This window comes from Stegodyphus dumicola, chromosome 3, assembly GCF_044657685.1.
Source record: "Stegodyphus dumicola isolate Sdum_Otavi_A_Nest chromosome 3, ASM4465768v1".
In the NCBI taxonomy this organism is placed as follows: domain Eukaryota; kingdom Metazoa; phylum Arthropoda; class Arachnida; order Araneae; family Eresidae; genus Stegodyphus; species Stegodyphus dumicola.
Window position 1 is genome coordinate 142,646,562 of NC_140770.1, and position 16,864 is coordinate 142,663,425.

The following is a 16,864-nucleotide window of genomic DNA, read 5'->3' on the forward strand; positions in this document are numbered from 1 at the left end:
TCCCAATCATACTATTACTCCTGGTAAGTTTATAAGGTATTTCTCCTGCCTTCCTAGTGTGCCTTCATGGTGTAGTGGTCAGCACACTGAGCCGGTATTTCAGAGGTCTGTAGTTTGATTCCCGGCGAAGGCGATTGCTAATTTTTTTTCTCTCTTGCTTTTTAAAAATTCAAATGTCTCTACATTGGCACCCGAACAAAAAGGGTGGTGGATAATGATTTCTCTCCACCCAGGATTTGGTAGTTGGGTCATCAAAAACCCCAGTCGCCCTTTAAAAGGGGGAGTATATAAGGTATTTCTCCCACCGTCTTGGCATGGCTTTGTGGTGATGTGGTTCTGCACACTGGGCCGCTATTCCAGAGGTCCGTGATTCAATTCCCGGTGAAGATGATTGCTCATTTTTCATGTCTTTTCCAAAAAATGTCCTGTCTCAACAGTGGCGCCGAACTAAAAAGGGTGTCGGATAATGATTCTCCTCACCCAGGATTTGGCAACTGGGTTCCCTAAAAACCCCAGTCACCCTTTAAAAAGGGGAGTATATAAGATATTTCTCCTGCCTTCCTAGCGTCCTTCATGGTGTAATGGTCAGCATACTGAGCCGGTATTTCAGAGGTCCGTGATCCGATTCCCGGCGAAGGCAATTGTTAATTTTTTCATCTTTCCTGTTTCCAAGAATATATACTTAATGTCTCTGCAAGTTTATATGGTGTTCACGTGTTATATGAGGATTTACAGTATGTGCAATTATATGTTCCATTTAATTTAAAGGATGCCTCATCGCTTCACACAATTTTTTGTGAAAACCCTGCATCTTCTGTGCATTTTGTCAGGTACCATTCAAAGAATTGAACTCTCCAGTCAAGATCATCTTCGTTGATAGCATGGATTAGTGTTGGAATGCAGCATTTCCATTGCAGACACTTCATAATGCGATAGACGCTATCTTTTGAGATGTGGGTTTCCTGAACAGTTTGTCGAAGAGATTTCTGTAGTGATCGAAGGAGTGTTTCCAGCACCTGCTCTTCTTTTCCAGGACTTGTGGATGTCCGTTGTCATCCAGAACGTTTCTTGTTCACGTTTGGGACAGTTCTATCTGCTTCAAATTTGTCTGTGATGTGAGCAATGGTCTAGCGCGTTGGTGGCAGTTTTGCGTATTCCCTTCTATATGGTTTTTGCACTTCAGTGGCGTTTTCAGTCTTCCAATAACATTTCAGGACAAACTTCCTATCTTCTAAGCTAAGTTGATTTCCTGCCATGCTGTGATAAATTAATTACATGAGTACATTTTTTGAGACACCCTGTATATATGACCTTAATTAATAAATTCGTTATTTATAGATCTGCAATCATTTTTTCAAAGGAAATTATTTAGGCAGTTGTAAGTAAATGATGCTAAAATTTATAATCACTTCTCTAAAGTAAACTGAGAATGAAATAATGTATATGTTACCAGCATGTATGAAACGACTGCATTCTATATACTTTACCTAGGCATTTTATAGAATGATAAAAGTGCTTTAGGCAAAGTATGAAAAAAAGGTCATGATAAGCAATTATTTAAAAGATGTTCATTCCTGTAAAATACAAATGCTGTTTTGAAAAAAGAATGAAAGACTGCCATTAAAAAACTTTTATTCTAAATATTTTAAAACAAAAACAAATAGTGAGATGATCTTGGTACACCATAATAAATTTGTTTTCTTTATCTGACTGGAAATCAATAAGATCTACCTTATGAAAAGAATTTTAAATTCAGAAAAAACGTAGGTTTCACAATGATGCCATTTTTAATACCTTTCTGTTTTTTCTGGCAGGGATGACAAAAGTGTTTTCAATATCATTCCATGTAACAGTTTTGTATTTGGTTGAAATTTCTTTCAACATTCAGTCATGTTTTCCATGTCCAATAGACAAATGAGTTTCATGAAGTGTGTGAAATAGCTCAGTGTCCGTGATGTAATACTGTATAGTACTAATGCTTTCTTTAACAGGATAAATAAGTTACTTTTATTTTCCTCAAACATCACATCGTAGCGATTTCAGCCACCAATAGTCCCATGGTTCCTTTTTAGCAGTCATTTTGGCTTTTTTACATAATTTATTAACTTCTGGTAAGTAGTTCTGGTTATTCGAAAAGAATGGCAGATGTATTTCATGCTATGCTGGTTTGTCATTTGGCATTCTATGCCTAGGCAAGGGGTGAAATGCCTAGGTAATGTGTGAAATGCCTAGGCAATGTGTGAAATGTTTAATCATTTCATACATTGACAGCCAAGTTTTAACATTCTTTAAATTGCCTAGGTATTCTATAGAATTTTCATATTTTGCCAGTAACATATATATATATCTACAGTGGTGACCAAAATTGTGGACACTTTTGGAAATTTTTCTGTTTTTGAACTTTGTATGCTTATAGAAAACGTTACGTTTCACAAAATGCAAACTCATATATATCATTTTAAAGAGAATTTATTACTGAATTCAATACAAAACACAAAATCCAATTATTTGCAATACAAAAAAAAGGGAAACGATAATAGTTATCGATATACATTAGATAGTGATGATTGCAGTGAGTTATCAGTACTTAGTAGGGTAACCTTTATTTTTGATTACAGCTTCACATCGACGTTTCATTGAGCTGAAAAGAGTTTTAAGCTCTTCTTTCGTCATTACATGATGCCAGGAAACAATTAAGCCTCAATTAGTTCCCTTTTATTTGGTGGGCGCCTCATTCGGACAAGAGTTTTCAAACGGTGCCACAAATTTTCGATAGGATTGAGGTCAGGACTGTTTCCTGGCAATGACAACAATTTAATGCTCTTTGTACGAAACCGCTCTTTCGATATTTTGTCCGTGTGGCAAGGAGCAGAATTCTGCTGAAAAATAAACGAAGCATTGTTGGGAAAGAGATCTCTGATGGAAGGTAGAAGTTTTAGTTCTAGAATAGTGTCAATGTATTTTCTGGCATTCGGTGTCCCATCGATGACATGAAGGCGACCAATACTATCTGCTGACATGCATGACCAAATCATAACACTAACTGGGTTTTTCACAGTTGCTTGAATGCAGTCAGGATGTAGCTCTTCTCCTATTCTATGTCTTACATATTTTCGCCCATCACTACCAAATAACGATATCTTAGTTTCATCACTTCATATAACTTGTGACCACTGATCATCTGTCCAATTAATGTGTTCCTTTGCCCTCTGTAGTCTTTTTTTTTTTTTTTTCGTTGCTGAAAATTAAGATAAGGCTTTTTTCGTTGGATTCTACCTCTTAGTCCAACATCTGTTAATCTTCTCCTGATTGTTCTTGAACTGACAGAAACACCAGCATCATACAGATCACTTCTGATGGCCGCTGATGACATTTTTCTATCTTGGAGACATAGTCTTTTTATTCTTCTGTCATCAATAGATGTGGTGCACTTTTTTCGGCCTTTTCTTTCTTTGTTTTTTATTGAATTTGTCTCCTGATATTGTAAACAAAACTTTCGGACTCCAGATGTAGTCACTGAACCACTCACCTGTCTTGCAATTTCAGCATAGGAAAGACCACTTTCTCATAACACAATAATACTACATTTCTTTCTAGGTGTCCAATCTACTCTTTTATTTGATGTCATTGCTTCTTGACTAAATATTAAAAATTTTTACAAAAATCCCTACTTGTAATTGCAATGTATAAGAAACAGGTCGTCTTTCTACAGAATAAAGCAAACTAATGAATTGTTTCAAGTGTAAACATGATGTCAGCTTCTACTGGCAGTTACTAACATTTGATTGGTTCTCAGAACAGGAACAGTGATTGGCCAGGAAAGCTAGACGTTACAAACCACTTCATAACTGTGTTTTTTATTTATATTAAAATACATATAACTTTTTTTGTATTGCAAATAATTGAATTTTGTGTTTTGTATTGAATTCAGTAATAAATTGTCTTTAAAATGATATATACAAGTTTGTATTTTGCGAAACATAACATTTTCTATAAGCATACAATTAAGTTCAAAAACATAAAAATTTCCAAAAGTGTCCACAGTTTTGGCCACCACTGTATATAATTTAATTGCCAAAGCATTGTCATTGCTTATGTAATTTTTAGAGCATGTTATGTTTAGCAGTAATATGCTGGTGTTATCTTGTAACTCTTCTTTATGCTATTTTATTCCTGCACACAAATTTATCCATTATAATTTTTTTAAGGATTAATTGAAAAAAGGGAAATTAACTTTCTGTTACATAACCAGTGCTAGGAAATAGGAAGGTGAATGAATCTGTCTTTTATGAAATGCAGTTGAGAGATTAATATACACTCTTTCGTAAAAAAATCGAAGCACCAAGAAGGACTTTTGTGATCGTGACAAAATTTGATGAACAAAAACATCTTGATCGCACAGGCAAATGATAAAAGTTTCAAGGCAAGTGAACAAGAATTGCAATCATAGTGCATATTTCTAGTGCGCGATTCGCAAAGTATAAAACCAGTAACAGAGGTGGAAAATTTATCTTTTTTTGTTGTGAGCCATTGTAATTCCGTAAAGAAGCAACTAAAGATGCCATTACAACAATATCGAAGACCTCACAGACAACTAAATGACTTTGAATGCAGTCCATTGTAGGGGTGCATGAAGCTGGGTGGTCATACCGAGCAATAGGCTGCAGAAATTGTCGGCCAAGTGAAGGCTCTGGAAGACCAAAGGAGCACAAATGCGAGGCAAGATAGGATGGTTGTTTGCCAGGTCCGATCCGCCTCAAAGCTATCATTGTCGACTATTCAACGCACTACAGCTATGTCTATATCTCCCGTAGTACCGTCCACTATCTCACGGCACTTGTCTGGGGCAGGGTTACGCTCACAGAAGCTTTTTAAGACATTTGCCTTTGACCCCACAACATTGGCGGAGTCGTCTAGAGTGGTGTCGCAGCCGATCATCATGTCTGCCATCAGACTGGGATCATATAGTGTTCAGCGATTAATCCCGCTTCACTCTTCAAGCAGATGACCACCATGTTTGTGTCTGGAGAGGACCGGGCCAGCGGTCCCAATCAGCCTTTTTTTTTACAAAGACATACAATCATAATCTCTGGTGTCATGGTGTGGTTCACTATTTCTTACGAGAGCAAGTCATCTTTAGTCGTCCTCCGTACATCTTTAACAGCTCAACGATATGTTGATACCATCCTGCGGCAGGTTTCATTACCCTTCATGGCATGTCATCCTGGGGCCATTTTCCAACAAGATAATGCCAGGCCACATACCGCTCGCATAGCTCCGGACTGTCTCAGTGTGGTTGATACTCTTCTTTGGCCAGCAAGGTCACCAGACCTTTCACCAATTGAGCATGTCTGGGGCATGGCAGGCCGCACCACAAAATATTGCAGATCTGGAGTGATAACTTATGAATGTGTCGCAGGATGACATTAGGAACCTCTACCACTCCTTGCCTGGACGAATTCAAGCATGCATTGCCGCCAAAGGCGGTTCGACCAACTAACTAATTTGAACACTCAATAAGTGATTGTGAGCTGTGAACAGGTACTATGACCTTGATGTTTTAATCATTTTATTATCTGTGTATGAGCTATACATATAATCAATCTCATTAAAAACAAGCACTTCCTTCATGGTGCTTTGATTTTTTTTGAGAAAAGATAGTAGTGTATATGAAAGAGTGTATATGAAAAAAGATCTGAAAGCTTTCAGATTTAACATTATACCCAAAAGGATGTTTTTTAACCTTTTGTGTGTTACCTTTATTTATTAAATGTTATTTGCACTTAAACCATAAAATTCAATTTAACAACAATATCACAAAACAATTTTAAAATGAGCATATCTTTAGAATTTTCTATATACAGTCTCACATGCTGGAGGTAAAAAAAAATTTTTTTTTTTCCCTTTACAGTTTCGCCTTTGCTAGTTTTGAAATCTTTGAGTTTGTTAATCAAAAATTCATTGAAGTGTTACAAGATATGAAATCGATAATAAAACAAATTTCATATTCCAAATTAGGTCATCCAGATGCCCATATTCGGTTAAGATTACGTTATTCAAAATTTGATGGCTCTAGGTACCATTGTTTAAAGAACGAAGGATGTGAGGAACCTATATACATTTATGCAGATTCTTTGTTATTTAATTTCTTTAAATATGACACAGAGAGATAATATTTGGTGTCAACAATTTGAAAAGTGAACCGACATTTAAAGTTTTGAACGAAAAATGCCAAAACGAAATTAAGAGCCCTTCTGGGCTAACAAATAATTAAATATATTAATATAATTTCTTATTCGCTTTTATATTAGATTTTTTATGTAAATTTATATAAGAAAACCACAAATTTTACTAAAAAGTATAACATTATAATATCTAAATAATCTCATCGGCAGATATTATCAAGATTCATTTTCTGATACATCAACAGCCAAATATTCCTTAAAAATAGTAAAATATATCTGATTCATGTCAGGGGAAAAAATAGCTAATTAGAACAGAATCAGTAAAAAAATACTTTCCTTGAGTCGCCCCCTTTATAGTTTTTTTCTGAATGTTAGCCAGTTTTTATTATAAACTTCTTCATGAAAACATCACTTTCCTAAGCTTTTGTATATATTGTTATAATTGATTAAATAATAAACAGTTTTTTTGGGGGGGGGAGGTCAGGTAATTTTTTATGTTACTCTTTTAAAAATCTTTCAAAGAGCAGATTTCTTCAAAATAAAATAATATGCAGAAAAATCCTGTTGGACCTGAATTCTATAATTTCCACAGATTGTTGCTTAATCAAAGTAGACTCCACCTGCACAAAATCAGGCAATTGGAAGGTTAAATTCAATTTTCTGTGTTATTTAAGTGATGTGCAAACCAAGGTTTTCTGTATGCATTGCTTTTAAAGTGTGTGAGTTTGGATAAAATTGATGAGTCGGTATTAAGAGCTCTTTTTAGATAAACTGAAATAGTAAATATATCTTGGATAATACGTTTACTGCAGAGTTGATTTCTGTAATGACTTCACTGGGAAAGAATAAATTTTAGATGAAGCAGAGATGCCATTTATCAGATAATACTGATTTCTGTATTACTCCGAAAATTTCCTTAGAATTTAGAATAATAACAAAAAATAATTAATTAAAAAATTCATCAATATTATATATAATTGAAAAACCAGATCATAAGTAAATATCTGAGTACTCCTTCTGTAGTGTAAAATAAATTTTTCGATTTTAGTTTTGATATCTTATAACATTCATTGCATAAATACTTTTAGATCACTCAATAAATTTATTAAAATTTTCATTACATTTTTATGTTGCATTCCGTGTGTTTTATTTATATGCTAGTAATATATGACTAATAAATTTACAACTGATTAGCTTTCAAGAGAACATGCTGTCGCTGTCAAAAGACATACTACGTGAACGTAGATGGGGATTATGTACGAGATGAAGAATGTGATTTCCACTGGGGAAGATTGTGGAAAAGGAGAAGTGAGTGTTATTTTGTAAATATATAAAACTGAACTATTTAAAATTTTGTTATTTGTTGTGCTGAGATTGATTAGTTAAATATTTATTCAAGTACTCGAGCTTCTTTTCTAAATCAGTGCTAATCTGATCAGAGGATAAATCTCATCAGATTATCCTCTATCTCATCAGATGTACTTGTTTGTAATAAACCACTTTTCATTTGCACAAATTAATTAATCAATGCATTATGCTTATATTCTGTGCCCATTAAAGCCCTCCTTATCTGGTCATTATTTTCACAACTGTTGATTGTAGATATATACATCCATTACAAAAAAGGGTTAGAGTAGACTTTGGTTACCCCTTGTATTATGGCGAAGTTGTTGTTTTATTTATGGTAGCCTGAGTAGCTCAATGTTATCATTCTCTATCGTGACGTAATCTGTGCATGATTCTGGGAAATTTTGAATCATGGGATTTTTGTAAGTGCTTTTGTGGTGTGTGTTGGTTTTATTGTTTAGACAGTAGAATGGCTGAATGTAGTAAGATGAATTTGAAGTTTCTTTACAATTTGGAACAAAAGGGAAAAAGAGTGTTAATTGACTGGTGTGTAAATGAAGGTTTACGTAGTAGCTGTTATAAGTGTCCTGTATGTAGAAAGGATTTGTGTCTAGTCAAATTTAAAAGCCGTTTAGATGGATTTGAATGGGTTTGTAGGAAGAAAGGTTCAGATGTGGTGACGCCGAATTGTTCAGATAATTTATGAAGTTTTTGGATGCTGTTAAGGAATTATGTGTGCCACAGACTAAAAGAACTTCTGAATAGGGTAAGTAGATATCTGCTTTTTTAGTGCTTAAATGTATAACATGTTTTCCCTTTTTAATGTTATTCTATAGTTTAAAATGTAATTTATTGAGATTGTGTATTTTTTGTTTGCCTGTATTGTAGAAATGGGTGCTTATTTGACTTTTTAAGTGAAAATACACTGCTGGGCAGTGTAAATGCAACACCCTGAAGGAAGCATGCAAATAACATGGAATTTACAATATGCATTAGCGGAGGTGAGATACGCAAATGATTAGAATTTCAGCGCAGATGCACATCACGCATGACTGGTGCCACTCCAAAGCACTATTTAAAGGTTTGGGTTATTGACGATTTCAAGTTCCAAAATTGTGTTTTTCTTGTGGTTTTTTCCAAAAAAAAAAAAAAAAAAAAAAATCAATTATGCCTTGTAGTAAACAGTAATCATCGTTTGATCAAGTATCCGAGTGCGACAGAGGAAGGATAGTGGCATACTGAGAGTGTGGATTATCTTTCAGGGAAATCGGTAGTCGTGTTGGATGAAACCAAACAACTGTAATGCGGATAAGTGACCATTGGATGCAGAAAGGTACGACGGACCGACGTGTTTGATCGCATCCACTTCAGTGCACCACTTCATGTGATGACAGGAACATTGTGCACATGGCAGTGACGGATCACTCAGTCACATCACGAACAATAGCACAGCACATTCAGTCTGTAACACATCATCCAGTGTCTGCGCGTACCATTCATCGCCACTTACAACAGAGTGGTGAGTCCGCAAGACGTCCATTGCTTCGTCTACCCTTGACGCAGAACCACAGATGTCTCTGTCGCCAATGGTGTGACGAAAGAAGGGTGTGGACGGCAGAGTGGAATGAAATTGTCTTTACTGACGAGTCACGATTCTGTCTGCAACACCACAATGGTCGGATTTGAGTCTGGAGACACTGTGGAGAGAGGATGCTGAACAGCTGCGTTATACACCGCCACATTGGTCCTGCACTGGGTATTACGGTATGGGGTGGTATTGGATATCACTCTCGCACTCCTCTAATACGCATTGCCTGTACTATAAACAGCCAGCACTACATCTCCGAGGTGTTGGAGCCAGTTGTCCTTCCTTACCTTCAGGGCGTGCCCACAGCCATATTTCAACAGGATAATACGCAACCACACATGACACGCATTGTCCAAGGGTTCTTCGTCAATCGTCAGATTGAATTGCTTCCTTTATCAGGTTCAATGTTCCGTCTTACTTTCTTCGGAAACATGCAAGAACCTGACTCGGAACAGAGAGCTTACTAAAGCTATGTTCAATCACTGTGGGAAGTAGACAGGATACACAAGAAGGGTATACAAAACCCTTTATTTTTCTCTATTTACAATAACTTCCGTACTTCGGAATACACAGATCCACTACTTGTGGTCTAAACGTAAAAATACAAAAAATAAAACTAAACTCTAATTTAACTTTAAAATAATAAACGTGGAAGATTGGCCTTATATTAACAGGAAGCCATATGTAGTACAGAGAACTGTGAACACTACAATACGTTTAAAGTTATCAAGAGGATTAAACCTCTGGGCTGGAAGGCAACCAGCAACTGAGTAAAACTTCTAAGGTAAGCGGCCTGCTTCGACTAACTGCTTCCTCTCTCTCGCTTGGCAAAAAGCCCCAACTTAAGTACTTGGCATTCGCCAGACAAACTTTGCATAAATACATTAACGTTTATAATTCTGGCCGGAAGTAGAAAATAAGAAGTGATAGTAAAAATTTAAAATAAAATAAACGTTAGTAAAACTTAAGATCCTTACATACTTCCTGCCAGAGTTAATTAGTTTGAAACTGAGGTCTAAAACGACCTTGTTGAAAACTTTTAGCTCTAGAATCTAACGCGAGGCCAATCTTTTACAAACATTTTTCGCTAGAAACTAGAAATTTAAAAGAAAGAAATTTGTTTTTACAATAGCAGCTCCCAGGACACACAATTTTTTTCATCTGTACTGCATCTAAACAGGAGCTTTTATTCAAATCTGGTTCCTTCCAGAGATCTGGAAGGAAAACTAGTTTATTGAAATGTTACTCAATGAAATGGTAAGTAACATGTATAATTATATTTCTCTTAACATTCTTATTTCATTCATAACTATTTTAGTTATCTCTCCCCGTGCTCTCTGACATGTGTTGTAAAAGAACACCAAACACGAATGTGTTTATGTCTATGTGTTCAACACTTCCTCCTACAATCAAAACACTAACGTGTTAAAATTCAACATACGAAGACCTCGTAACACACCCTAATTTCAACTCTAAACCCTGAGGTACTATTCTGAAGGTGGCTAACTCTGAAGTGTAGCGTCAGAGAGCCTAACTACATCATTCAACCTTTAACACATATTCACCATGATTTAGTCTTTTTACAGTCACACGAATAAAAAAAATTTTAACATTACTTTCACTTTTACCATATCACGGTATTTCTTAACATTTAAAATAACAGCTCACATTGTATATAAGAACATATTAACATGCCGTTAATTTTATACATTTGAAAACATACATTAGTAGTACATTGTTAACTTCTATTCTTTTCAAAGCAAGTGCCAATTCTTTCTACATTGAAATAATACATTTCAAAAAGTCTTTCAGACTAAAATTTCTTTCTTGCCAGAATGTTTTAAATAATATTTATACAATAACTTTTTATAATATTTAAGTCTTTACACAACGCTATTATACATCAACTTTAGTTTTACGCGCGAGTAATTGAAAAACATAATACCAAAATCGGTAACAACTCATTTCTCGCCCTTTTGGCGATAAAGGTAGACCTCGCATGAGGTAAAACTTCTTGAAATCTGCCACTTGCAGTAAGAATGAAAGATTAACTTAAGTTTGCAAAGTAACATAAAATTTTACTTATCTTTGTGATATTCGGCCATTCTTTTCTGGGCCCAGTCCTGACAGGTAGTGCAGATTGTTGTTTGATTTATCCTCCTTCTTGTAAGGGCTCGCCCTTCAGTGCCTTCCTCTAGATGCTTTCTTTTTTCTCCAGTTCGGTCACCCTTGAATACCTTCTTTTTCGCTTCTGCCTGTGGTCTTGGTTGTTTGATGGCAGCTGGTCTTGGCGGAATACGGGAAACTTCTTTCGTGTTCCTGCTTGGACCTCGTTGCTGGCCGTTCAAAATTTCCTTGTAACTTTTCCTCCGCCGCTGGTGGCCCTTCCGCAGTTCGGCGACATTTACTGCGGAGAGTCCTGTCGGATGAGTCGATCTTCCGTTTTAGAGCCGGGTTATAGTTGCCGTCATTTCTCCTGGTTCTCTTTGCATACGTCGTCCTTCTCCCTTCTTCATTCTGGGGGTGTTCGTGAGCTCTCTTTTCTGGACGGTGGAACGGCTTCTTTTTCTTGCTACCTTCAATTTTTCCGCAGGGAAACTTTCTTTTCACTTGCTCCTGCCTGTTAATGGCTTGCCCTTGTACTTGTCGTTTTTCCACCTCTGGAGCTTGTGCCTGCGGTGTCTGCCGTGCCGGATCCTGCAAAAGATCTGAAAATATTTGCATTTTATTACGATCATAGTAGGGTTTGATTTGATCAATGTTTGCGGAGCAGGTTTCACCATTTCTGGCTTTTAACACTACTACAGCGTGAGTTATTTTTTCTATAACATATGGTCCTTCAAATCGTGGAAAAAATTTGGCAGTTTTATCTTCTGGTGCTGAAGAAAGTGAATGCTTAATTTTTAAAACTTCATCCCCTACTTTATAAGTTACTCCCCTTCGTTTCAAGTCATAATAGAGTTTTTGTTTTCTCTGTGCTACTTCAGTATTCTTCTTTGCTTCCTTAATTAGTTTTTCTATATCACCCATTTTAAATTCTGGGGCTTTTTGTTGCACATAAAATAATTTATCTAACGGCGTTATAATCTTTCTGCCTAAAAATAACTCAGCAGGAGTTTTGCCCGTTGTATCATGTCTTGCCGTCCTAAGGGCGAAAGCAAATTCATTGACATAGTTATCCCAGCTTTTATGAAAATTTTTAACATAGCTACGGATAATTTTCACTATATTTCTATTGACCCGTTCTGCTATATTTGATTGCGGCCGATACGGGACCATTTTTAAATGATGTATGCCCAGTTTTTGGCACATGTCTTCAAATACATTACTTACAAATTGAGGACCATTATCCGATACAACTTTTAGGGGCACCCCGTATTTTAAAATATATTTATTTAAAATAGAGTCAGTAACTAATTTTGCGGAGGCTCGTTTTAAGGGAACAATTTCGATCCATTTACTAAAATGATCAACCATAACAAGGAGATAGCGACTTTTATTTAACTGACTTTTTGGGAAAGGGCCCAATAAATCGATGCCAATTATTTCATTTGGAAATTCGGATTTAATACTATTTAGAAACCCGGCCGGGCGGAAATTAATATAATTAACTGCTTGACATGTTGGGCAGGACTGGACATACGCCCTTGTTAACTTTTGCAGTTCAGGAAAATAGACTGCCTCGCGTACGCGTTGGATAGTTTTTCGAATACCAGCATGAGAAGCTAAAGGGCTGTCATGGAGCTCCTGCAGGATATTTAATCTAAGACTACCTGGGATAACAGGTCGAAATTCGTTGTTGGAATTCGTAGTTTTTGTATAGAATAATAGACCATCTATTAGTTCGTAATGGGCCGCCCTATTTCTTATCGCCACAATATCTTGGTGGCTAAAATTTTCAGGATCCTTTAAATACTCATAAATGCTTCCAAACTCAGGATCCTTACCCAGTTCGGTTATTACAGTTTCTCGGGAATTTATTGTACATGCTGTGAGCATTGCCACCTTTACGGTATTACCTTCTTCATCTATTTTAATTCTGGATAGGGCATCTGCTACGATATTTTCCTTTCCGGGGGTATGCTTGATTACCAGATTATATTCTTGTAGCTTGAGTGCCCATCTTATTAACCTTGGGGATAAGTTTTTCCCTGAGTACAATCTAGTTACCGCCGCATGATCAAAGTACACTGTTATTGGCGCCTTTCCAAAATAGACTCGGAACTTTTGCACTGCTAACAGAACTGCAAGTGCCTCTCCCTTGGTCGCGGAATAGTTTGTTTGTGTTTGATTTAAAGTTTGGCTAAAAAATGCCACGGGCTGCTGATTTTGCGAAAGTACCGCTCCTACCGCATAATCCGAAGCATCCGCTGAAATTTCTAAATTCTCATCCTTTTCAGGAAATTTCAACACAGGGGCTTGCGTTAATGCTTGTTTTAATTTTTCGAAAGCACTATTGGCTTCGTACGTCCACGAGAATCTTGCCTTTTTCCTTTTTAATTTTAACAATGGTTCAGCAATAGCTGCAAAATTTTTTATGAAGGACCTATAATATGAACAAAGTCCTAGAAAAGAAGAGAGCTTCTTCGCCGTGTTTGGAGTCAGATACTTTTGTACAGCGATTATTTTTGATTCGTCTGTCTCTATTCCTTTCTGAGATATCTTGTAACCTAAATATTTTAATTCAGGGGCTGCAAATTTGCACTTTTCGACATTAACTTTTAGACCGGCCTCATTTAATAAAGAAAACACCTGTCTTATATCCTGTACATGTTGGTCGAGATTATCACTAGTAATAATGATGTCTTCTAAATAGATAAATGTGGACTTTCCAAGAACAGGTCTTAACGCAATGTCCGTACATCGCTGAAATGTTGCCGGCGCCCCTGAAAGGCCAAACGGCATACGCAAAAATGCATAAGTGCCAGACTTGGTTATAAAAGCAGTCTTAGGCACGTCCTCAGGCCTAACCCCTATTTGAAAATAACCAGTCGTTAAGTCTAAAGTCGTCATATATTTGGTGGATGTTATGTTCCTTAGAATTTCTTCAATAATAGGTAACGGATATACCGGATATTTAGTTATGGAGTTTAATTTACGGTAGTCAATTGCGAATCTCCACCTTTTTGGATGTGTCAAAGGATAGTCATTATTTTTCTTACATAAAACCACCGGGCTAGCATAACTACTTGAAATGGGCGTTATGATCTTTTTACGTAGCATATCGGTGATATGCCATTCTATAATTTTTTCCTTATTCTTATCATACCGGTATGCTTTGAGGTGAACTGGCATTGAATCTCCGGTGTCAATACTATGGTTAGTAACCTGAGTAAATCCTGGAATATCACTAAATAACGAAGCAAATTCACTTACCACTTGTCGGATTCTTCGTTGTTCGTCATTAGGCAGGTGGTCAAGATTTAACATCGGCGGTTCAGCCTTTTCTTCTCGAACTGGTTTCATCATCAGCTTAAGGGACGCTTCATTAAAATCCAGCGTTGCTTGTGCCTCTGAAAGAAAGTCTATTCCTAAGATTATATGTGCTTGCAGATTCTTTACTATAAAAAACATCACCTTTACTTGTTCGTCCTTGATACGGACATACAGCGGTACTTTACCTATACACTTACATTTTTCTCCTTGCGCCGCTAACACTGTCGTATTATCCGAATTATATACGCAGTATTTCCGAAAATACTTCCTAAAAAATTCTTCTACCACACAGGAACACTGCGCGCCTGTATCCAGGAGTGCGGTGGCTGGGATATTATTCACCAACACATCAATCTTCGGAAGAGTCAAATTTTTCACCATTACTGTATTTAACTTGAAGGAAGAGGGGTTTTCTTGGCCTTCGGATTTCCGCACCCTCCCGTCAGCAGAAATCCATTTTAGTTTAACTTATTTTTCATTTCCGTGCTTTCCTTCTTTTTCCACTGGCCTTGAGACTTTTTTCCTGGATTGCTATTGAACTGTCGACGTTCGCCGGCTGTTTTTGAATGCTCGTGTTTCCTTGCCCACTGATTCGCTTTGCTTCCGTAGCCGTGTGCTTGAGTTTGCTGTAGTCTTGGCGCACCAAATTGGTTTTGCTGTTGATATTGGCGTCTTCTTTCAATGTCCGCCGTTCTTCTACTTTCAAACTGGATTGCTAGCTCAAATAACTTTTCCAGTGTAGTCGGATTTCTTAATTCAATAAAGTCTTGCACTTGGGGCAGTAACCTCGGCAAAATCACTTGAATTATCTCAGGATCCGGACGGTTTCCATACAAGAGTTTGAAGACGTGAATTTTTCTTAAAATAAAGCTTGAGAGATTTTCAATTGGTTTCTGGTATATGCTGAAAAGTTCCGTTTCTAATTTCGCACGATCCCTTACAACAGGGAAGGCTTTTAGTAGGGCAGTCTTGAAATTTTCGTAAGTATAGGTGGGACTTCCTGCTTGACCCAAGAGACTTCTGCCTATACATTTGAACCAATTAAGCGCTTGGCCCCTCAAAGCGCTGGTAGCTAAGGTAACTTTTTGAAATTCGTGCACGGGGTAGAGCATGAAGTGGTCATCCAATTTTTCCAAAAAACTGGTTACCGGTGAATTTCCATTAAATGTTGCTTCTGGTTTCATTGAAGCGCGCATGGTCTGGACGATGTAACCAAATCCTTCGAGGGCGGCAGCTGGCATTTCTGGATTCTGAGCAGCTTCTGCAGGCAGCCCAGGTTCTTCTTGAAACTCGGCCATGGTTATTCTTCTTCGTTGGGCGCCACTATCAGGTTCAATGTTCTGTCTTACTTTCTTCGGAAACATGCAAGGACCTGACTCGGAACAGAGAGCTTACTAAAGCTATGTTCAATCACTGTGGGAAGTAGACAGGATACACAAGAAGGGTATACAAAACCCTTTATTTTTCTCTATTTACAATAACTTCCGTACTTCGGAATACACAGATCCACTACTTGTGGTCTAAACGTAAAAATATAAAAAATAAAACTAAACTCTAATTTTACTTTAAAATAATAAACGTGGAAGATTGGCCTTATATTAACAGGAAGCCGTATGTAGTACAGAGAACCGTGAACACTACAATACGTTTAAAGTTATCAAGAGGATTAAACCTCTGGCCTGGAAGGCAACCAGCAACTGAGTAAAACTTCTAAGGTAAGCGGCCTGCTTCGACTAACTGCTTCCTCTCTCTCGCTTGGCAAAAAGCCCCAACTTAAGTACTTGGCGTTCGCCAGACAAACTTTGCATAAATACATTAACGCTTATGATTCTGGCCGGAAGAAGAAAATAAGAAGTGATAGTAAAGATTTAAAATAAAATGAACGTTAGTAAAACTTAAGATCCTTACACCTTGACTGGCTAGCTCTCCGGATGTTTATTTTAAAATAAGGGATTCTTTCTGTATTTATGTCTTTCATTAATTCTGACTTTTGAACAATTTATAATTAATATAATATGGAATGCATAATGCCAGCATGTGCTTTATATCAGATAAACCCATCAGCTCATAGTAGTTCAGCATTCATAATGGAAGATTTTATAAATAACATGACAGCATAATCCCTTCATATTTGCAATCTTGTTTGAATCTACTAAAAAAATTATTAGGAATTATTTATGATAAAGTTTTAGTATTGTATTAAATGTTCATAAAAATTTTATTCCTCATTTTTTATTAGAATGCTTAAAGTCTATCCTTGTGTGTAGTAAATTTATTGTAGCATATATTGTTCTACATACCTTGCTAA

The 16,864-nt window shown here is 36.7% G+C and overlaps 1 protein-coding gene across 1 annotated transcript in view; it reads left to right on the plus strand.

Moving 5' to 3' along the window:
* The window catches only part of LOC118191845 (RNA exonuclease 1 homolog), an 82,656-nt gene that overhangs the window by 51,384 nt on the left and 14,408 nt on the right, over positions 1-16,864 (plus strand). Inside the window, exon 9 of the mRNA XM_035362702.2 lies at positions 7,380-7,493. Within this exon, the coding sequence (XP_035218593.1) occupies positions 7,380-7,493 (114 nt within the window). The remainder of the gene's footprint in view (positions 1-7,379; positions 7,494-16,864) is intronic.